Raw genomic sequence first — 23127 nt, 5'->3', positions numbered from 1 at the left:
GCCCATTTCATGGCTAACAGTTCCCGATTCCCCACATCATAGTTACGTTCAGATGGGGAGAACTTTCGGGAAACAAAAGCACAGGGATTCATTTTAGATGGTACAGGATCCTTTTGGGACAAAACAGCTCCTGCACCAATCTCAGAAGCGTCCACCTCTACCTGGAGCGGGAGTGAGACATCAGGTTGCCGCAAAACAGGGGCAGAAGTGAATCTTCGCTTCAGCTCCTGAAAGGAAGAAACAGCCTCCGGAGACCAATTCAACACATCAGCACCCTTCTTAGTCAGATCAGTCAATGGCTTGGCAATACTAGAAAATTTTGCTATAAATTTCCGATAAAAATTAGCAAAACCCAAAAACTTCTGAAGGGCCTTCAAAGAAGTGAGCTGAACCCAATCACAAATGGCCTGCACCTTGGCCGGGTCCATTTCAATAGTTGACGGAGACAAAATAAATCCCGAAAATGAAATACTCTGTGCCCCAAAAAGGCATTTCGATCCTTTGACATGCAGGGAATTCTCCCTCAAGATCCGGAACACAGTCCGAACATGTTTCACATGAGAATCCCAATCCTTGGAGAAGATCAAAATATCATCCAGATAGATAATCAAAAATGTATCCACAAAGTCTTGGAAAATGTCGTTCATGAAGCACTGGAAGACAGAAGGGGCATTAGTGAGCCCAAAAGGCATCACCAGGTACTCAAAATGTCCCTCCGGAGTATTAAACGCCGTCTTCCATTCATCCCCATGCTTAATGCGGATAAGATTATACGCCCCCCTGAGGTCAAGCTTGGTAAACCAGCAAGCACCTTTAACTCTGGAGAATAGATCCAAAATCAGGGTTAACGGATACTGATATTTAATAGTAATTTTGTTGAGGGCACGATAATCAATACAAGGCCTTAATGAACCATCCTTTTTGGTCACGAAAAAAAACCCAGCACCTAAGGGTGAAGAGGATGGTCTAATATGACCCTTCTCCAACGCCTCCTTAATATAGGATCGCATAGCCTCGTGCTCGGGTACAGATAAATTGAAGAGCCGACCCTTGGAAAATTTACACCCCGGGCTCAGTTCAATTGCACAGTCATAACTCCTATGAGGAGGCAAAGACTCAGACTCATTCTCACTAAATACATCATAAAAGTCCGCCAAATAGTCAGGAACATCATGCGACTGAGGAGAGGTGGAAAAAAACGGAGCCTCACTAAGGGCACACCGACAACCCCAACTCACTACAGACACAGATTTCCAATCCAAAACTGGATTATGAATTTGCAACCAGGGAAACCCCAGAACAATGGTATCATGCAAATTATGCAACACCAAAAATCTGCAATTTTCTTGATGGTCTGGGGCGACCCGCATTACCACCTGGGTCCAAAACTGAGGTTTATTTTTCGCCAAAGGAGTAGCATCAATCCCCCTCAAAGGGATAGGCATCCGCAGAGGTGTCATAGGAAATCCACAACGTTTAGCAAAATTCAAGTCCATTAGGTTCAGGGCTGCTCCCGAATCCACAAAAGCCTTGGCGGAAAATGTGGACAGGGAGCAGATCAGAGTAATTGCCAGAAGAAACTTAGGTTGAACACCACCCACAGAAAACGTGTGTGCAAAACGTTTCTCTCGTTTAGGACAGATAGAAATAATATGCGAGGCATCTCCACAAAAAAACACAGCTTATTACGCCTTCTGAACTCCTGACGTTGCTCCCTGGACAAAACTCTATCACATTGCATAGGATCAGACACTTGTTCAAAAGGAGGCAACACCTCTCGTGCAGTCCTGCATTCACGTAAACGCCGATCAACCTGAATGGCTAATGACATAGAATCGTCAAGACCAGAGGGAACAGGAAATCCCACCATAGTATCTTTTACAGCTTCTGACAAACCCTTCCGAAAGAGAGCTGCCAAGGCATTATCATTCCAGGTAGTAAGGACCGCCCACTTTCAGAATTTTTGACAGTACAATTCTGCAGAATCTTGACCCTGGCTCAATGCCAACAGGGTCTTTTCAGCCTGATCAATAGCATTAGGTTCATCATACAGCAACCCCAAGGCTTGAAAAAAATGCGTTCACATTAGTCAGAATAGGATCATCTGGTTTCAAAGAAAACGCCCAATCCTGGGGATCGCCACACAGCAGAGATGACAATTTTAACCTGCTGCGTGGAGCTCCCTGACGAGTTAGGCTTCAAGGCAAAAAATAATTTACAATTATTTTTGAAATTCAAAAATTTAGACCGATCCCCAAAAAACACATCAGGAGTAGGGATCTTTGGTTCAGCAGCATGTGAATGAGCAAGGTAGGCGGAAATTCCCCGCACTTCCGCAGTGAGCTGCTCCACACGATCAGACAATTGCTTTATTTCCATTGAGAGAAAAAAAAATTCCCCCTACGGCCTCAGAGATATAGAGGAAAAAATATACAGATTTTTTTTTTTTTTTTTTTATTCCAATTCTTTCCTGCTATTGAGTACCCTAGGATCTGCGGTATGGCTGGTGATTCTGTTATGAATGAAAACAGAAATACTAGCTAAGTCCAGAAAACCAGAGAAGTTGGCAGCTATCGGATTGCAGACCCCTGAACCTATCAACAACAACTAGCATTAGCCGTGGTGGGTTCCTACGGTGCCCTAGACCACTCGATCACAGCTGGAGAACTAAATAGCCTAAAGACAGAAAGGGAAATCTAAACTGCCCCAGAGCAGACCCCAAAGCAATAGGCAGCCCCCAACATATAATGATGGTGAAGCAAGATGAAAAAACACTAACACAGATAGAAAGATAGGCTGAGCAAATGATGGGGCCCAAGCTAACTAAATAGGACAGGATAGAAAAGCTGCTGTCTGCAATCCGCCAAAACCCTATCAAAACATGAGCCAATGGACTGATAGGGAAAAAAGCCCTGAAGACACTAGGCTTCAAAAAGACTATATCAGTACTCAGGTATTTTCTGAAGGCAGAGCAAAAAGACAAAAAGGAATTCAGCTCACCCCAGCAGGGAATGGCGGAAAACCAGAAAAACAAGGCAAAATAAAACCAAAGCACAAATGCAAAAAGCAGAGCAGAAAACTTAGCTTTTGAGGAGCAGGAATCAGACTGGTCTCCTAGAATCTCACAGAGAAATCACCAGCAAGGCAGAAGGGCGTCAGCTGCCTTATATCCAGTCAGCAATTCCCGTCACCCAGTCATCATCTATCTGCTCAGGTGCTTGGTAATCAGCCTTACTACCTTCCTTCACCAGAAGAGGGAGTTCCTCAGACCTCAATGGTGAAGGGGAAAATGAACTCACAACAATTTTTGTTGTCACCACCCCTAATCCCCATATGAAGTGCATCCATCCCTCTACTTCTCTTCTCATCAGATGGGACAAGGGAATTCCAGATTAGACAGAGAATTTCCTGTGGAACTTCAAACGTGATTTACTATGCCACGTGCCCTTGTCCCAAAATATATGTGGGTCTGACAACAAGAGAACTCAGGATTCGAGTGCGCGAGCATGTGTGGGACATTGGCGCGGCCAAGACAATGTCGGATATTGGGGATCTGAAAACCATTCCCCAACATTATAGATCATGTCATAATAGCGATGCGACCTTATTGAAGATTAGAGGGATTGATGATATTCATATGGTTTATATGGCTTCATACGCTAATTACACCAGAGAGGTTTCACCACTAGTTACTCATTTATTACTGATGAAGACTGTTGAGTTTGATCATTTCAGTAGTTCCTAATCAGGCCCCATTTATAATATCTGACGTGTGTCACTTTATGTGGTGGTAAGTTTGGAATTCTTCACAAAGGATAATAGAAAACAAATGGATCTTTGAAATTGTTTTCCAGCTTCGCACTATACCCTACATACACTACTCTCTGGCAGTGTTCAGAAGGGAAGGAGCACCATTTAGCTATTTGAATGCAGATCTAGCTGGAATAGTTTGCAGACACAATGTATTGGGAGCACTGTTCATGGTCACCTGGCAGCTCAAAAGATGTCCACCATTAACATGCTTGGCACTATATTCTCTGCTTTCCGTATCCCAAGGATTGCCTTGCTCATCACCCTATAACACCCTCACATGGAATCTGGACTTACACTGGGACCCCTAGGCTTGGACCATGGTGTTACCTGCTACTCTGTGGTGTTAGATGGCAAGAAGAATAGCTAGGTAGCTGGGTCAGAACCAGATGTCCAGAATCAGAAGACACAAGAGTAGTCAGTAAATGGGCCATGGTCACAGCAGGAAACAAATACACAAGCCGCAAGCTGAGCACAGAGGACTGAACCAGAGAAGAACAGCGCTGTATCTGGCAGATTCCAGCCATGTGCTTTGCGCTTTAGTAGGGTGTGGTACTTTCCAATTGGCTGAAGTAGGGAGCAGATTACTCCAGCTGGACAGCAGGAACAGATCCCAGATGAGATTGGACACACCATATGCAGAAGTCCTAATATAACTAAATGACAGAAACCAGAATAGTCGAAATCCCCATAAAGTGATTCCATTTTATAAATTAATTCACTGACGGTTATAATCCTTAGGAGGAGTGAATATTTTGACTCCACAGCCACTTTCTGGGAATTAACACACAGTGGATGTTGGAAAGTGAAAATTACACATTTGCCATTTTCTTACCCAGCACATAGTGCCCAGATTGTGCTCCAGGAGACACACACCACAAATTAAGTGGGTTCTTCTCACTATAATATTGCTAAATACAGGGATCCTAAATGTTGTTTGCGCACACTGCAAGACTCCGAAGTGCGAGCGGATTTTGCTGGATTGGTTTATGGAAACCTTGTTGCTTTTCAACAGCCTTTGAGCCACTAATAGTGTGGGAACCTCTGTTTTTCCATTGACAGATGATGGACCTGAATGGGGACTTGTTTTTTGAGAGATGAGAATTGGTATTATTTTCGCCTACATAACATTGATTGGTTTCTTTATATTTGAAATTTGGGAGGCAGTTGAACACCACACACTACTGGCTCATCCAACAAGGTTTCCTATTAGACTATGAACTGTCATTGTCTTGGTAAATAATTAAAGTTTTTTACATAGCTTGCCATTTTTATGGACAGTATAAGTAGAAACGTTCAAAAATATAAAAAACTCAATGATATTTTATTTAAGAAAGCTTTTTTATCTTAGCAGATGACTGTACCAGGAGATCAGAGGGACAGCTGACATCTTCAATTTTTAAATATGATGATCTTGAGATCTTACAAGATACAACTGAAGTGATTGCTGTTACTCCAGATATATCATTTATTCAAAGCAAAGATCTGTCACCTGATCCTATGAAACAGGTCCCATCTTCTGATTCATTACTGACTACTACGGAAAATCAAAGTCACAAAAGAGGCATTAAAAAACAAACTGCTCCTAAAGCAAAGAAGTCATTCTCATGTTCAGAATGTGGGAAATATTTTGCATGGAAATCACATTTTGTTATCCACCAGAGAACTCACACAGGGGAGAAGCCTTTTTCCTGTTCAGAATGTGGGAAATGTTTTGCACAGAAATCACATTTTGTTATCCACCAGAGAACTCACACAGGGGAGAAGCCTTTTTCCTGTTCAGAATGTGGGAAATGTTTTAATAATAAATCTGATTGTGTTACGCACCAGAGAATCCACACAGGAGAGAAGCCTTTTTCCTGTTCAGAATGTGGGAAATGTTTTAATCTGAAATCGGTTCTTGATAGACACCAGAGAGCACACACAGGGGAGATGCCCTTTTCCTTTTCCTGTTCAGAATGTGGGAAATGTTTTGAACATAAATCAAATTTTGTTACCCACCAGAGAACTCACACAGGGGAGAAGCCTTTTTCCTGTTTAGAATGTGGGAAATGTTTTAACACTAAATCCGATTGTGTTAGTCACCAGAGAATCCACACAGGGGAGAAGCCTTTTTCCTGTTCAGAATGTGGGAAATGTTTTAACACTAAATCAGATTTTGTTAAGCACCAGAGAATCCACACAGGAGAGAAGCCTTTTTCATGTTTAGAATGTGGGAAATGTTTTGTACAGAAATCACATTTTCTTACCCACAAGAGAACTCACACAGGGGAGAAGCCTTTTTCATGTTCAGAATGTGGGAAATGTTTTATGAATAAGTCAGATTGTGTTAAGCACCAGAGAACTCACACAGGGGAGAAGCCTTTTTCCTGTTCAGAATGTGGGAAATGTTTTAACAATAATTCCAATTGTGTTAAGCACCAGAGAATGCACACAGCAGAAAAGCCTTTTTCATGTTCAGAATGTGGGAAATGTTTTGCACATAAATCACATTTTGTTACCCACCAAAGAACTCACACAGGGGAGAAGCCTTTTTCCTGTTCAGAATGTGGGAAATATTTTAACAATAAATCCAATTGTGTTAAGCACCAGAGAATCCACACAGGGGAGAAGACTTTTTTATGTTCATAATGTTATAATGTTGGAATAGTTTTAATCAAAATTGAATCTTCTTAAATGGGTTGTCTCTTGTCATTCTGCATGTTTGCTGACGAAAGGATAAAACTAAACCTTATTGCAAATGTAAAACTATACCCATAATTCACCCCCTGAAGGTTAGTTGGAAAGTGACTAATCGAAAAAACATATATCCCACATCTCAGTATATAGGGTGAGGTGACTTATACACACTCACTCTCATTTCTACGGGTTTCATCGTCCTCACCAAAGGCGACTCATTAAGAGACTATTTAATATTGACCTATATTCAAGAGAGACTAGACAAAAAAAACCTAAAATCATATATCATGTTATCCAAAACAGAAAACTAGCCACATATTGGCAGATCCCAAACATCAAATTATATACTTCGGAAGTTTATAAGCCCCTCCCGTGTCAAGAATAGATACTATGAATTTGAATTTACCAAACGGTTGCAATGAAATAAAGAGTGAAAAATTTAAAGGGGTGTGAATACTTTCCGTACCCGCTGTATCAGTAAAAATAACTCCTCTTTATTAGGTAAAGTATAAAAGAATTGCACCATTTTCCGATATGCGTCGCATCTCCATTTTTCATGATCTCGGGTTGGGTGAAGGCTTATTTTTTGTGTGCCGAGCTGACGTTATTAATGGATACCATTTTGGTGCAGATACGATCTTTTGATCATCCTTTATTGCATTTCAATGCAATGTTGCAGCGACCAAAAAAAAGTAATTCTGGCGTTTTGACCTTTTTTCTCGTTACGCCATTTAGCGATCGGGTTAATTCTTTTTTATAGTGATAGATTGGGCAATTATGAACGCGGCTATAACAAATATGTGTATGTGTGATTTTTTTTTATTGTTTTATTTTGAAAAGGGGGTGATTTGAACTTTTATATTGTTTTTTATATTTTTTAAAAATTTTATTTTTACTTTTGGCATTGTGAAGACATGCAGCATTGTATCTTAATTAACCAGATGACTATTTTTTAGCAAATGAAGAATAATAGAATGTTATCTGTATATTGGCTTTAAATGTAAGTGTTGATTTCTGGTTGGTCAAGAAAACTGACTTTTGTTTGTGTAAGTCGGTAATATTGACTTTTATTGTGCGCTTATCCTTGATCACTAGTGATGTTTGCTGATATGCTAATTATGCATTGTGTTATGGAGCCAGTTTGTTGACTTCTAAAGCAGAGAGGGAAAAACTTTGCAAATAGTTTAAATAGTCAAGTAATGCTACTTGATCTCATCTCCATTCTTACCCTTTATGTAAATACTGAATGAGGGACACTTGTTAAGTGTAAAAATGGGTTACAGGCCTCTGTATAAAGAGACTGAGAGAGAAACAGCCAGAGAGATTCTGCCAAGACATCTATACATCCAAAGGACAAGAGACAGGACAGCAGCCACAACATCATCACAAGGGACATGGATCTATCATTCTATAGGAAACAACCTAAGGATTTTCAGCCTCGGTTGGAAGAATACAGATCTGCTCCATTGACCATCACTGAACCATGGATACGTTTGGAGAAGCCAGATTGTGATCTTTGGATCAACTGGCCTTGTACCTTGTATGGACTCAATGGACTGTCATCTTCCTACACTTGTTGTTACCTCATCTCTGTGTGTGCCACAGGTGGAGTAGTCGACCCTGGAAGATGAAGCCAGGTTGTGATCCGCGGATCAACTGGCCTTGTATGGACTGTCATCTTCCTGCGCTTGTCGTTACCTCCTCTCTGTGTGTGTGCCACAGCTGGAGTAGTGACCCTGGAAGATCTGAAGTCACAGAAGCTGTTTTCCTGGCGGGTCAGTGGAAGGGTGAGACTCTGTAATGTGCCCCATCTTGGGTGCTGTGCGGGGACTGTTCTATGTGTTCTCTGCCTGTTTTGTGGTACAATAAAGCATTGCCCACACTGTTTTATCCTCACCCTGTGTTGTCTGAGTAGCGTTTTGCCCATGTTAAAAGGAGAGGTGGAGTTCGGCAGGACGATCCCTGGTTCATGTGGTTTGACTAGCTGGTGGCGCTCATAGCATTCCGGCAGTGACAAGCATAGAGGTCTGCTGGAGACCTCTGGTTGTCATGCCAACCCATCGGTGACCTATGATCATGTGACGGGGTCACCGATGGGCAGGATTTTCGATGTGCTTGCTGAAAGTGCGCATTAAATGCCGCTGTCAGAGGCTGTTAGGGGCAAATGGCAGCTGTTCAAAACAGCTGACATGCCGGAAAAGAAGTGAGATCACCGCCGGAGCCCACATCAAAGAGAGGAAGTACATTTACACCCGGTGTCGGAAAGGGTTAAATGGGATTGTTTTTACAGAGATAGAAGTAATTAATCATGTATACATACAAATAATTACAGAAATACACAGCTTCTAATGGTAAATAGTATAGAGTTACCACAAGAAAATATAATTTGTGTAAACCATGTGTAGATATAAAAATTCAGGCAAATGTCAAATGTAGCGCCATCTAGTGGCCATGTGCAAAAGTGCCATCATAGAGTAACATGTATCCTAAGAGAGTGTCACTATCAAGGGGGAGATGAGATAAGTGCACCGTATTTATTGAGTGTAAGATAAATCCATACATAGATATATGTAACCGGATTGTAGATCTATCACTGGATATCAGTGTATAAGGGGAATAGATCCTGTGCACTTATAGATGAATAGCTTATATAATGAGAGGACACAGAGCAAAGGGTATAAACAGTGAGAGAATAAAGAGCTGACAGCGCATTACATCCCTGGAGTACAGAGAGGAGATATAAAGTGCAGCCAGTGCTATATGGGATATCCCAGGAATACAGCACAGCCCATATAGTGTAAAGGAGGAACCATCCTAACAAGAGATGGAGATTACAGATCCTACAGGCGACATGCCGGGAGTGTACAGAGAAAGATGGCAGAGTCACCACTATTCCCTCTTACGGGCGTTTCGCCACGTCAGCTTCCTCAGAGGGTACGGATAAGTGTTTCCAACACACCAAGGTCCTGCACTAATCCAGGCAAGGGGAGTAACTCTGGGGTAAAGTGGGAGTGTTCCTAAAGGAATTGGGGCTGTTCCCCGGTCACATCTTTCCCAGTGAAGCAGGAGGTTCAGGATGAAAACCTGTTGGTAAGACCAAGATGAATAATGCTGCATAGAGCCATCTGGTAGCGATCAATCAGGTGAAGTGATAATGAGGGGGGTCCGGAAACAAAACAATGCAGGTGAAAAGAGCCAAATGTGACCCCACCAAGTGACCAGTGAGAGTGCAACTGTGCAACGGGTAAGAAAAGAGAATAAAAAGTGATATGGTAAAGATATAAAGAGAAAAGCAGCTTAATAACAGTGATGATAATAAAATCTATGGGAAGTGTTTGTGGTGAAGTGTATACACTCCTAGAAATGTTTCCTCTACAGTATAGAGATATAAATGATCAGTATTAGGACGTGTAACAAAGAGGAATCTGTTATTATATAGAGAGAATGTAATGAGCAATAAATGACGGGAATAATCGGGAATGATATTGTTATTAATAATATAATGAGATCCCAGCACCTGACACTTCCCGGGATATATGGGCTTATATTAGAATCCCAATTACCAACTGGAAAGATAACAACAAAGGAAAAGGGCGGAACAAAAAACAAGCCCCAAACACCTCATAACCCACAATGTAAGGGCAGAAAAATACCGGAAATATAAGTTTCTATTCACACTGCAATATTAGTCACCTGTGATCTGTGTCTCTCCCAGAAGAAAAGTCATCACAGTGTCATTCCCCGAAATAACCGTATAGAGGAGGAAATGATGGCGGAGAGAGCGTCCATTGTTAGAATAGTGGGGAGACACAGATGGGATCCAATGCTCCTGACTGTCCGGAGGTCTAGAGGATCGTCACCATCGGAGAGTAAAGTGCAGATCGGCGATCTTGTGACCGTTGTATTATGGGGAAATAAGAAACAAATAAGACACATTGAGATCAGAGAAAACTGTTCTATGTAATAAAGAGTGTAGAGAACGAATTCCACCAAACCCCCTATAGGAAAGGGGAGAAGCTGAGAACTTCATCTACACCATTGGGATGTCAGGGATTTAATGGCCGGATCCATTTAGTCTCTAATTGTGACCAGTAGTGATGGGCGAACCCCCCGATGATCGGTGGGTTCACCCGAGTTTTCTTGTAAAGTTTGATCTCGGGGCCGGAGATGACGCGAACTTGCATCCGAACCCCGAACTTGGACTTTACAGATATGGGATGGGGCGGGTGGGGCTGTAAAACAAAGCATAAAATTAATAATAAACATTATAATTATACTTACTGGTCCAGTGACGCGTCCTCCCGTCTCGCTGTCTCCCGGCCGCATCTACTTCCGGGGCCGCTCATTACCTTCCGGCTTATTCACTCCACTGCTTGGCAATTTTCGGCCAGCGTTGGTAGTGTTCATGCGGTGATGTCAGGGTTCACCCCGGGCTGAGCCATGAACTGCGGTGAACCCTGACATCATCGCATGAACACTGCCTGAAAAAGCCGAAGACCGCCGAGTGCATTGGTACCCAATTTAAGTGATAAAACAATAATTTAATGTCCACAATCATAGTAAACAAAACGTTTCGTTCTTACATCAGTTACAGATTAAAGAACACTTATTAGGTCAGGTGGACTAATACATTTGGTTGAAGATCACTAGATCTAATGATCTTCAACCAAATATATTGGTTTATTTACTCAAGCGAAATGTCAATCTCCTCTCCATATTTGGGCAAGCTATACAGTTACAACAAGGAAAAAATCCCTTTTATTACCCTCCGTGCCAAAGTAGTTAGGTGTGTTGGCTAAGTTACTTGTGACACATAAGAACCAGCTCTGTGCCGAATGTATTACAAAGATCCTAAAGAAGGAGCAGACCTCATTCATGGCTGACATGAGGTCTATAATTGGGGAAGACGCGCTAAGCACAGTTTCCAGTCCAGTTCCCCATCAGACAGTACATGTCCCGTCATAAGAGAGAAAGGTGGGAAATGGAAGTATCATCAGAGAAAGATGAAGGTTCTTATGATTGTTACCAGTATGTGGAGGGTGGAGAGGAAATGCCTCAGGTTCTCCCAGAGGAAAGGAATAAAGATTATCTTTCATCCGACGATAAAGATGAGCTCTTACGAGCAGAACGGAGCACAATGAAAACTGAGGAAGCACAAATGGCTCACTCAATACAGGATGAAATGTTTAGGGGCTGTGAACCCAGAGAAACAGAGTCTTTCCAGCAAACAAACACATTAGAGCCATGATAATGGAAGAGTGGGAAGATGAAAAAATAGCTAAAAAGAGACCCTCCTACTACTTACAGTGATTCTAATAAATACTTTCCATTGAGTTCTCCTTCAATGGAAGTCTTCAAACAGAGGCTGGACAGACATCTGACTGGGATGATTTAGTGAATCCTGCTTTGAGCAGGGGGTTGGACCAGATGGCCCAGGAGGTCCCTTCCAATTCTATGATTCTAAGGGGGGCTTATCATATCAGAGGTACAGTGAGGAGAAGTTATCTAGCAATATTACGGCCTATCACTCAGCCCGCCTTCCCGCCAAGGTTGGCACCCTAACATTGCGATATGGCGGCCACGCTCACTGCCGACTTACACTCAATGACCTAAATACACCCTACCTATATAGTGGGTATGGAAAGTATTCAGACCCCTTTACATTTTTCACTCTTTGTTTCATTGCAGCCATTTGGTAAATTCAGAAAAGCTCATTTTTTTCTCATTAATGTTCACGCTGCACCTCATCTTGACTGAAATGTAGACATTTTTGCTAATTTATTAAAAAAGAAAAACTGAAATATCACATGGTCATAAGTATTCAGACCCTTTGCTCAGACACTCATATGTAAGTCCCATGCTGTCCATTTCCCTGTGATCCTCCTTGAGATGGTTCTGCTCCTTCATTGGGGTCCAGCTGTGTCTTTTTTTAATCTTTGTTTTTATTGAATGCAAAAAAATGTTCCTACATATATCCATGCAGATAATGTTTGAGGCATATGTAACAAAACCTCCTCATTAGAGATCGCATCGGTACACAGAACAATAGATCAAGACAAACATGAAAATCCGGGGAAGGGAAAAAGGGAGAAGGAAGCGGGGGGCATGTCAAACACAAGCATAATGTTTACCCATCAGACACCCAGCACATGTGTCCAATCTTAAGTTCAGGACCCACTGACACCAAAGTACACCCCAAACACCCCGAAGTGTCTCTCCGCAGCGGTTCACCCAGAGACATCAATGGACAGGTGTCTCCCCCAGTAGTAGCTGCTCCTGGTACCAGACTGTCAGCTGAAAACAGATCTTAATATCGCTCTGGATGTGCTGTGGGAGCAGAGAGATGAAGCTTTCCCAAGTTTCGAAAAAGGCCTGCACCCTTCCCTCTTTATGTAAAGAGACCTCAACCCAGTCCATTTGAAGCAAGAACGACAGCTTCTCTAGAAAGATATTGAAAGGAGGGGCATGGTCGTGGATCCATGTCTGTAAAATGGCCTTAGTACTGGCAGCCGCCACCCAATGCAGTAGTTTACAGGCCCCTGGAGAACAGGTGTAATTATCTGGTTTTAGGTATCCAAATATGGCCCATAAGGGTTCATCAGGAACAAAGTTTGTCAGATGTGTGGCGGTGTATTGCCGTACTCTTTCCCAAAATAGTCTAATGACGGGGCATGCCCACAAGCAGTGAAACAGGTTGGCTTCTGGGGAATGGCATGTAAAACATGTAGAAGTTGTGTACAACCCCATTCTATGACCTTTTGTGGAGTCAGGTAAGAGCCGTGACAGATTTTCAATCTCATTTCTAGGAAACGGGCTGAGGGGAGGAATTTGTAGGCTGGGTCTAGAGCTTTCAGAATAGTGTCACAGGACATGCTGGGGTCTTCAGTCTGCCATTTTGTTACTGGAAATTGGAATTGTGCATAATCCAGAGCTATATGGATGAATTTGTAATTAGTGGCTATTTGGACAGATGGAGAATTAGATTTCGTGAGCCATCTAAGCACGGATGGTCTCCATTCATATTCAGAAAGATGTGCTAATACTTTTGTTCCATAGCTTTTACCTTGCAAGTATTGGAAGGGAGGGAATATGACAGTGGGATATTTACATTTCAACTCCTCTATTGAGTATATCCGTCATTCCTCGGGGTGGACTAAGTGCTTAATAGATGTTATACCTTGGGAGTACCACTGGTAGAAGACAGGGTGAGAATGCCCATCCTGAAAGTGGGGTTACCAATAAGTGGAAGAGACTTCCAGGGAGAGAGCTGGAAATGTCAACGTAGTTTCCGCCATACCCTCCATGTGGACATTAAAAGTGGGTTAGCTCTCATGAGTGTAAGGGGGTAAGATATGATGTCTTTCATGCTCCCCTTCCCTCTGATTGTCTTCCAGTTCTAAATGTTTACAGACGTGTTTTATGATAGTTGCCTGTGGTGGTACTGATACATGTATAACTATGTATTACTGCTTATTGCTCATGGTTTTGCCACTTGAATGTGTTACCATGGTATAGAAAACTGTATATATTGACTTGCATTCCTGTATTTTAATATTGCTTACATATTATGTATTCTTTGTATATGACAGTCAGGGAAAGGTAGTGTATCTTTCTTGGGACATTAAAGGAGGGCACTCTTAGTATATAGTTTCCTCTATAGACCGGGTAGTTATAATTATGTTGAGGGCCACTAGGTGGGGGTATACAAGTGGGGTCTGATAGGAGGTTCTTAGAGGGTTAATTGTAGGACGGGCTGCAGAGTGTTAAGGTTAGTGATGAAGAGTGGTTTAGTCATACAGGGCCAGGGTGCCCAAGTGTCCACATGGGCTATAGGCCCGGACAGCTTGGCAGTCACGTAACGTTAAGTCATTGCCCACGTTACCCACGGCCACTGTATGCCTTATCAGTGGGTAAGAATAGGAAAAGGAAGATGTGGCATCTTACCACCTGGGCCAATACTTTTAGGTAAGAAGTTGGCTGGACTAAGGAGATGAAAGGAGTTGGAGCTTTGACAAGATCAGTACAGATGGGCCGGATGCTTCACTAGGGGCCACCAAACATAGTGATTGATGAATTCATGTCTGGGGTGAAACAGGCTGAAGGAAATGTCATTATAGTGAGGTCAGGCTTGGAAGGAACTGGGAAGCAGTCTAGTACGGTCTGGTCCGGGTGTTTACTGCACAGAAGTGACAAGCAAGGGAAAAATCAGGAAGCAAGCAAATGTTATAACGTACCAACTGTGAATGTAACGTGCGAAATCCTAAGTAAAGAGAGTGTTACAGTTGTCTCGGACTGTGTCTCCATTGATGGGGGTTGCCTAGAAGAGGAACCGTAATGGCCTGGGAAGTGCCCGGGTGAAGCTGAATCTGGAGATGTGGGAATGCCGAGAACAGTATTGTTTCATGTTGGGGAAGGACTGGACACAGCTGCCACCGGAATACAGATCACGACTACAGTCCTGTCCCTCCCTTACACTTCAGTCGGCAATTCCATATAAGGGAGATGTAGAAGGACAGGGAGAGCCAGTGCAGGGGTAAGACAACTAGATAGTAACATAGTAACATAGTTAGTAAGGCCGAAAAAAGACATTAGTCCATCCAGTTCAGCCTATAGAATTCTGTCAGAATAAATCCCCAGATCTACTTCCTAAAGAACCTAATCACTGTAAGATACAATATTGTTACGCTCCAGGAAGACATCCAGGCCTCTCTTGAACCCTTCGACTGAGTTCGCCATCACCACCTCCTCAGGCAGGGAATTCCAGATTCTCACTGCCCTAACAGTAAAGAATCCTCTTCTATGTTGGTGGAAAAACCTTCTTCCTCCAGTTGCAGAGAATGCCCCCTTGTGACTGTCACCTTCCTTGGTATAAACAGATCCTGGGCGAGATATTTGTATTGTCCCCTTATATACTTACTATCTCGTCCTGGTATGCAGGGCCCCATCGTATCCTGGTATGCAGGGCCGCCATCTCATCCTGGTATGCAGGGCCCCATCCCTATTCTGGTATGATTGGCCCCAATCCCGGTCCTGCTATACATGGCCCCATCCCTATTGCCCCCACCCCCAACCTGGTATGCATGGCCCAATCAGAAAACATAAAAAAAATACACTTACCTACCCGGCGCGCCTTCACAGCGTCCTGATCCAATGCCAGCAACTGCTTTAGGCTATGTGCCAATGTTGCAGAAATGCTGCGGAATTGTCCATAGCATTTCCGCAACTTCTCACCACTGGTAAAATGCATGCGGAATTCGCATGCATTTTACCAAAAAACACAAGCTATTTGCAAGCGTTTTTAGCTTGCAGAATGCTAGCGCTTTCCAAGCGAATTGAAGCATTGCTTGGGAAAGTGACTGACAGGTTGGTCACACACAAGCATAGTGCTTGACAAGTGTGACCAACTTTTTACTATTGATACTGTCTATGCAGCATCAATAGTAAAAGATAGGATGTTAAAAATAATAAAAAAAATAGGGATATACTTACCCTGTCGGCCTCCAGAGTCCTCCCGGTCCTTATGAATGAAAACTCTGGCCAGCTCCGGCGCTGAGGGAAGACCGGGCAAAGGGATGAAGCGGCCTATCTTGGAAAAATGATCCACCACCACCAAAATGACTGTGCAGCCCGAAGAGCGGGGTAGGTCGGTGATGAAATCCATGGCGATGTTTTCCCAAGGAACCACAGGAACGGGCAACGGAAGCAACAAGCCGGACGGAGGTCTTCGTGGCACTTTGTTTTTAGCACAGGATGGACAAGAAGCCACAAAGTCGAGTACATCTTGGCGAAGCGTGGGCCACCAATAGTGACGCATGATAAGGTCAAGGGTCTTCTTGGTTCCGTCATGGCCGGCCAGTTTGGAGGAGTGCCCCCATAGAAGGACCTTTCGCTTGAGATTCTCAGGCACAAGGGTCTTGCCTGGAGGGGGAGTAAGCCAGTTCACTGGAGCCACTGTGATGATCCTAGTGGGATCAATGATATGCAAAGGTTCCTCCGTGGTTTCGTGTGGCTGGAAGACCCTGGACAGGGCGTCGGCTTTGGTATTCTTGTTGCCAGGATGGAAACGGAGCTCGAAGTCAAATCGGGTGAAAAATAAGGACCATCTGGCCTGGCGAGGGTTGAGTCTCTGGGCAGACTGGAGATGGACCACAAGAATCTGGCCTGAGAAGATGACAAAGGGATGGACAGCTCCTTCCAGGAGGTGATGCCATTCCTCCAAGGCCATCTTGATGGCCAGAAGTTCCCAGTCGCCGGTCGAGTAGTTACACTCGGATGGAGAAAAGGCCTTCGAGAAGAAGCCACAAGGGTGCAGGCGACCGGAGGCGGTTCTCTGGGACAGTACTGCCCCGGCACCCGTCGAGGAAGCATCCACCTCGAGTACAAAAGGTTGATTGCTCTCAGGATGATGCAGGACTGGAGCCGTGGAGAAAGCCCATTTTAGGGTCAGAAAGGCCTCTTCTGCCTCAGGAGACCAATCTTTGGGAGTAGACCCTTTACGGGTGAGCGCAGAAATGGGTCATATGATCGCGGAGAAGTGGGAGACAAATTGCCGGTAATAAGTAGCAAATCTGAGGAATCGTTGTATCTCCTTTACTACGACGGGGCAAGGCCATTTGAGGATGGCAGCCAACTTCTCGGGATCCATCCTTAGACCAGTGTCGGAGATAATGTATCCCAGAAATGGCAGAGAGGTCTGTTCAAAGAGACATTTCTCGATCTTCGCATACAGGCGGTTCTCCCGAAGATGCTGAAGCACCAGGTGGACACTCTTTCTGTGGGACGAGAGGTCCGGCGAGAAGACGAGGATATCGTCTAAGTACACGACCACAAAGGAGTACAAGAGATCCCAGAAGATCTCATTGACGAACTCTTGAAACACCGCAGGAGCATTGCAGAGGCCAAAGGGCATGACCAGGTACTCATAATGGCCGTCTCAAGTGTTGAAAGCGAATAGCGTACTGTCCGACCGTGAGAGAGCCCTGATGTAAGCTAAAGAGTGACTCGGTGAGAGAGGCTAACTGACCCGGCTCATCGAAGACCCTACGAAACGTATCCAGGAAAACCGGGAGACTCGAGACTACTGGATCGTCACGTTCCCAGAGCGGATTCAACCAAGACAGGGCCTCTCCCTCCAGATGGGACATGATGAAGGCCACCTTGGCCCGGTCCGAGGGATATTGCTGCGGCAACCATTTAAAGTGGAGGCTACACTGATTTAAGAACCCCCTACAGAGCTTGGGATCCCTGGTGAAGCGAGGCGGTTTGGCGAGGCGGGCATCGGGAGAGCTGTAGACGCGGGAGGAGGAGTCGGGGCTGCAGTGGCAGGCTGGAGGGCCAACAAGCGGCTGTCCAAGGAGGCCATGTAAGACAAAATGTGGGCTTGAGTATCTTGTTGCTGACCCAGCTCCTGTTGGAGACTGGCCAGCTGAGTGGCATTCCCAGCATCGACAAACGGGTGTCCATAGACTTCATGACCGACATAATGCGTCCATGATTCTCCTGCAGGAAGAGCAACTCTTTCTGGGTAGCAGCCGTAGTACCAGCGGAGTCCATGGCCTGATTGTACTGTTAGCGTGGGTGGTCTGGAGCCGGAAACTCCAGGAGTGGACCCTCTGGACCGTGGCACCGAGGGGCCCCGGGCGAGCTGCCAGGTGGGACCGACCCATATACAGGGACCGTTAGGAGCAGGCCCAGGGGTTCGAGTACCACGGTAGCCGGTACCGAGAGGGGCGGCTCAGGATGGACCGGAGTAGGACTGTGGGACTGAAGTATAGAATGACGGAACAGAGTTGGAACCAGGAGGCAGGAATAGAGTAAGGCAGTAGAACGAGGAGGGAAGACAGGAGTAGGAACACAGGAGAAAAGATGGGAGGAGGACGGAAGGACAGAAGCTGGAAGGAACTGGAACTCTGGAGGCAGGACTGGAGTAGGACAGCAGGACTGGAACAGGAACACTGGAGGCAGGACTGGAGTAGGATGGAACAGGAACACCGGAGGCAGGACTGGAGTTGGACGGCAGGACAGGAGCAGGATGTGTTGTGAGTTCATTTTCCCCTTCACCATTGAGGTCTGATGAACTCCCTCTTCTGGTGAAGGAAGGTAGTGAGGCTGATTACAAAGCACCTGAGCAGAATGATGATGACTGGGATTGCTGACTGGATATATGGCAGCCGACGCCCTTCTGCCTTGCGGGTGATTACTCTGAGGGATTCTTGGAGACCAGTCTGATTCCTGCTCCTCAAAAGCTAAGTTTTCTGCTCTACTTTTTGCATTTGTGTTTTGGTTTTCTTTTGCCTTGTTTTTCTGGATTTCTGCCTTTCCCTGTTGGGTGAGCTGAATTCCTTTTTGCTCTGTCTTCAGATAATACCTGAGTACTGATATAGTCTTTTTGAAGCCTAGCGTCTTCAGGGCTTTTTTCCCTATCAGTCTGTTGGTTCTTGTTTTTGAGAGGGTTTTGGCGGATTGCAGACAGCAGGTTTTCTATTCTGTCCTATTTAGTTAGCTTGGGCCCCATCATTTGCTCAGCCTATCTTTCTATCTGTGTAAGTGTTTTTTCATCTTGCTTCACCGTCATTATATGTTGAGGGCTGCCTATTGCTTTGGGGTCTGCTCTGGGGCAGTTTAGATTTTCCTTTCTGTCTTTAGGCTATGTAGTTCTCCGGCTGTGATCGAGGGGTCTAGGGCAACGTAGGAACCCCCGCGGCTACTGATAGTTGTTGTTAGGTTCAGGGGTCTGCAATCCGATAGCTGCCAACTTCTCTGGTTTTCTGGACTTAGCTAGTATTTCTGTTTTTGCCTCCTACGGTGACTCATTCATAACAGAATCACCCGCCATACCGCAGATCCTAGGGTACTCAATAGCAGGAAAGAATTGTAAAAAAAAAAAAAAAGTGTGTATATTCTTTCCTCTATATCTCTGAGGCCGTAGGGGGAATTTTTTTTTCTCTCAATGGAGATAAAGCAATTGTCTGATCGTGTGGAGCAGCTCGCAGTGGAAGTGCGGGGAATTTCTGCCTACCTTGCTCATTCACATGCTGCTGAACCAAAGATCCCTACTCCTGATGTGTTTTTTGGGGATCGGTCTAAATTTTTGAATTTCAAAAATAATTGTAAATTATTTTTTGACTTGAAGCCTAACTCGTCAGGGAGCTCCGCGCAGCAGGTTAAAATTGTCATCTCTTTGCTGCGTGGCGATCCCCAGGATTGGGCGTTTTCTTTGAAACCAGATGATCCTATTCTGACTAATGTGAACGCATTTTTTCAAGCCTTGGGGTTGTTGTATGACGAACCTAATGCTATTGATCAGGCTGAAAAGACCCTGGTGGCATTGAACCAGGGTCGAGATTCTGCAGAATTGTACTGTCAAAAATTCCAAAAGTGGGCGGTCCTTACTACCTGGAATGATAAGGCCTTGGCAGCTCTCTTTCGGAAGGGTTTGTCAGAAGCCGTAAAAGATACTATGGTGGGATTTCCTGTTCCCTCTGGTCTTGACGATTCTATGTCATTAGCCATTCAGGTTGATCGGCGATTACGTGAACGCAGGACTGCACGAGAGGTGTTGCCACCTGTTGAACAAGTGTCTGAACCTATGCAATGTGATAGAGTTTTGTCCAGGGAGCAACGTCAGGAATTCAGAAGGCGTAATAAGCTGTGTTTTTTTTGTGGAGATGCCTCGCATATTATTTCTGTCTGTCCTAAACGAGAGAAACATTTTGCACACACGTTTTCTGTGGGTGGTGTTCAACCTAAGTTTCTTCTGGCAATTACTCTGATCTGCTCCCTGTCCACATTTTCCGCCAAGGCTTTTGTGGATTCGGGAGCAGCCCTGAATCTAATGGACTTGGATTTTGCTAAACGTTGTGGATTTCCGATGACACCTCTGCGGACGCCTATCCCTTTGAGGGGGATTGATGCTACTCCTTTGGTGAAAAATAAACCTCAGTTTTGGACCGAGGTGGTAATGCGGGTCGCCCCAGACCATCAAGAAAATTGCAGATTTTTGGTGTTGCATAATTTGCATGATACCTTTGTTCTGGGGTTTCCCTGGTTGCAAATTCATATTCCAGTTTTGGATTGGAAATCTGTGTCTGTGGTGAGTTGGGGTTGTCGGTGTGCCCTTAGTGAGGCTCTGGTTTTTTCCACCTCTCCTCAGTCGCATGATGTTCCTGACTATTTGGCAGACTTTTATGATGTATTTAGTGAGAATAAGTCTGCGTCTTTGCCTCCTCATAGGAGTTATGACTGTGCAATTGAGCTGAGCCCGGGGTGTAAATTTCCTAAGGGTCGGCTCTTCAATTTATCTGTACCTGAGCACGAGGCTATGCGATCCTATATTAAGGAGGCGTTGGAGAAGGGTCATATTAGACCATCCTCTTCACCCTTAGGTGCCGGGTTTTTTCGTGGCCAAAAAGGATGGTTCATTAAGGCTTTGTACTGATTATCGTGCCCTCAACAAAATTACTATTAAATATCAGTATCCGTTACCCCTGATTTCGGATCTATTCTCCAGAGTTAAAGGTGCTTGCTGGTTTACCAAGCTTGACCTCAGGGGGGCGTATAATCTTATCCGCATTAAGCATGGGGATGAATGGAAGACGGCGTTTAATACTCCGGAGGGACATTTTGAGTACCCGGTGATGCCTTTTGGGCTCACTAATGCCCCTTCTGTCTTCCAGTGCTTCATGAACGACATTTTCCGAGACTTTGTGGATACATTTTTGATTATCTATCTGGATGATATTTTGATCTTCTCCAAGGATTGGGATTCTCATGTGGAACATGTTCGGACTGTGTTCCGGATCTTGAGGGAGAATTCCCTGTATGTCAAAGGATCGAAATGCCTTTTTGGGGTACAGAGGATTTAATTTTTGGGATTTATTTTGTCTCCGTCAACTATTGAAATGGACCCGGTCAATGTACAGGCCATTTATGATTGGGTTCAGCCCACATCTTTGAAGGCCCTCCAGAAGTTTTTGGGTTTTGCTAATTTTTATCGGAAATTTATAGCAAAATTTTCTAGTATTGCCAAGCCATTGACTGATCTGACTAAAAAGGGTGCTGATGTGTTGAATTGGTCTCCGGAGGCTGTTTCTCCCTTTCAGGAGCTGAAGCGAAGATTCACTTCTGCCCCGGTTTTGCGGCAACCTGATGTCTCACTCCCGTTCCAGGTAGAGGTGGACGCTTCTGAGATTGGTGCAGGAGCTGTTTTGTCCCAAAAGGATCCTGTAACATCTAAAATGCATCCCTGTGCTTTCTTTTCCTGAAAGTTCTCTCCATCTGAACGTAACTATGATGTGGGGAATCGGGAACTGTTAGCCATGAAAGGGGCATTTGAGGAGTGGAGACATTGGTTGGAGGGAGCTAAACACCAAGTCTTGGTCCTCACTGACCACAAGAATTTGATTTACCTGGAGTCGGCCAAATGCTTGAACCCTAGACAGGCTACGTGGGCCTTGTTTTTTACACGTTTTGATTTTGTGGTCTCTTTTCTTCCTGGCACTAAGAATGTCAAGGCAGACGCCCTCTCTAGGAGCTTCTTTGCTTATTCTCCTGTGGTGACCAAGCCTGCTACCATCTTAGGCGAAGGGGTAGTTCTTTCTGCCATCTCGCCCGATTTGAGACGTGCTCTGGAAGAGTTCCAGGAGGACAAACCTGAGCGTTGTCCCAGTGGAAAGTTGTATGTTCCTGACCAGTGGAAGAAGAGAGTGATGTCTGAAGTTCATTGCTCTGCATTAGCTGGTCATCCAGGTATTTTTGGTACTAGAGATCTGGTGAGTCGGTCTTTTTGGTGGCCCGCCTTGTCTCGTGATGTCAGGAGTTTTGTGCAGTCCTGTGGGACTTGCTCCCGGTCTAAACCTTGTTCTCGCTCTAGTGGGTTGTTGATGCCTTTGCCGGTCCCCAGGAGGCCATGGACCCATATTTCAATGGATTTCATCTCTGATATGCCTGTCTCTCAGAGAATGACTGTTATTTGGGTGATTTGTAATAGGTTCTCTAAGATGGTTCATCTTGTACCACTCCCTAAGTTGCCATCTTCCTCTGAGTTGGTGCCCCTGTTTTTGCAACAGGTGGTTCGCTTGCACGGGATTCCTGAGAACATTGTATCTGACAGAGGAGTTCAATTTGTGTCTAGATTTTGGAGGACTTTCTGTTCCAAGCTGGGAATTCAGTTGTCCTTCTCCTCTGCTTTTCACCCTCAGACCAATGGGCAGACAGAGAGAACAAACCAGACCTTGGAGTCGTATTTGAGATGTTTTATTTCCGCTGATCAGGATGATTGGGTTTCATTTTTGCCCTTGGCCGAATTTGCTTTAAATAATAGAGCTAGTTCTGCCACTTTGATGTCACCTTTTTTTTGTAACTTTGGGTTTCATCCTCGATTTTCTTCAGGGCAGGTGGAGCCTTCTGCCTGCCCAGGTGTTGACACTGTGGTGGAGAGAATGCACCAGATCTGGGACCAAGTGGTGGATAAGTTATCTCTCTCCCAGGAAAAGGCCCAGCGGTTTTCCAACCGACATAGGACCATTGGTCCCCAGTTTAAGGTGGGTGATATGGTTTGGTTATCATCAAAAAATATCGCTATGAAGGTGGCTTCTCCTAAGTTTAAGCCTAGATTTATTGGGCCTTATAAGATTTTGG

The 23127-nt window shown here is 44.6% G+C and overlaps 1 protein-coding gene across 1 annotated transcript in view; it reads left to right on the top strand.

The window, feature by feature from the left end:
* The window catches only part of LOC141058931 (uncharacterized), a 95316-nt gene that overhangs the window by 19771 nt on the left and 52418 nt on the right, over positions 1-23127 (top strand). The window contains 1 exon segment of the mRNA XM_073555145.1: positions 5165-6358. Coding sequence (XP_073411246.1) covers positions 5165-6358 — 1194 coding nt within the window.

This window comes from Dendrobates tinctorius, unplaced genomic scaffold, assembly GCF_039654945.1.
Source record: "Dendrobates tinctorius isolate UK_male_01 unplaced genomic scaffold, ASM3965494v1 ptg000221l, whole genome shotgun sequence".
NCBI lineage: Eukaryota > Metazoa > Chordata > Amphibia > Anura > Dendrobatidae > Dendrobates > Dendrobates tinctorius.
Note: the sequence above shows the minus strand (reverse complement) of the source record. Positions and strands in the feature narration are given on the sequence as shown.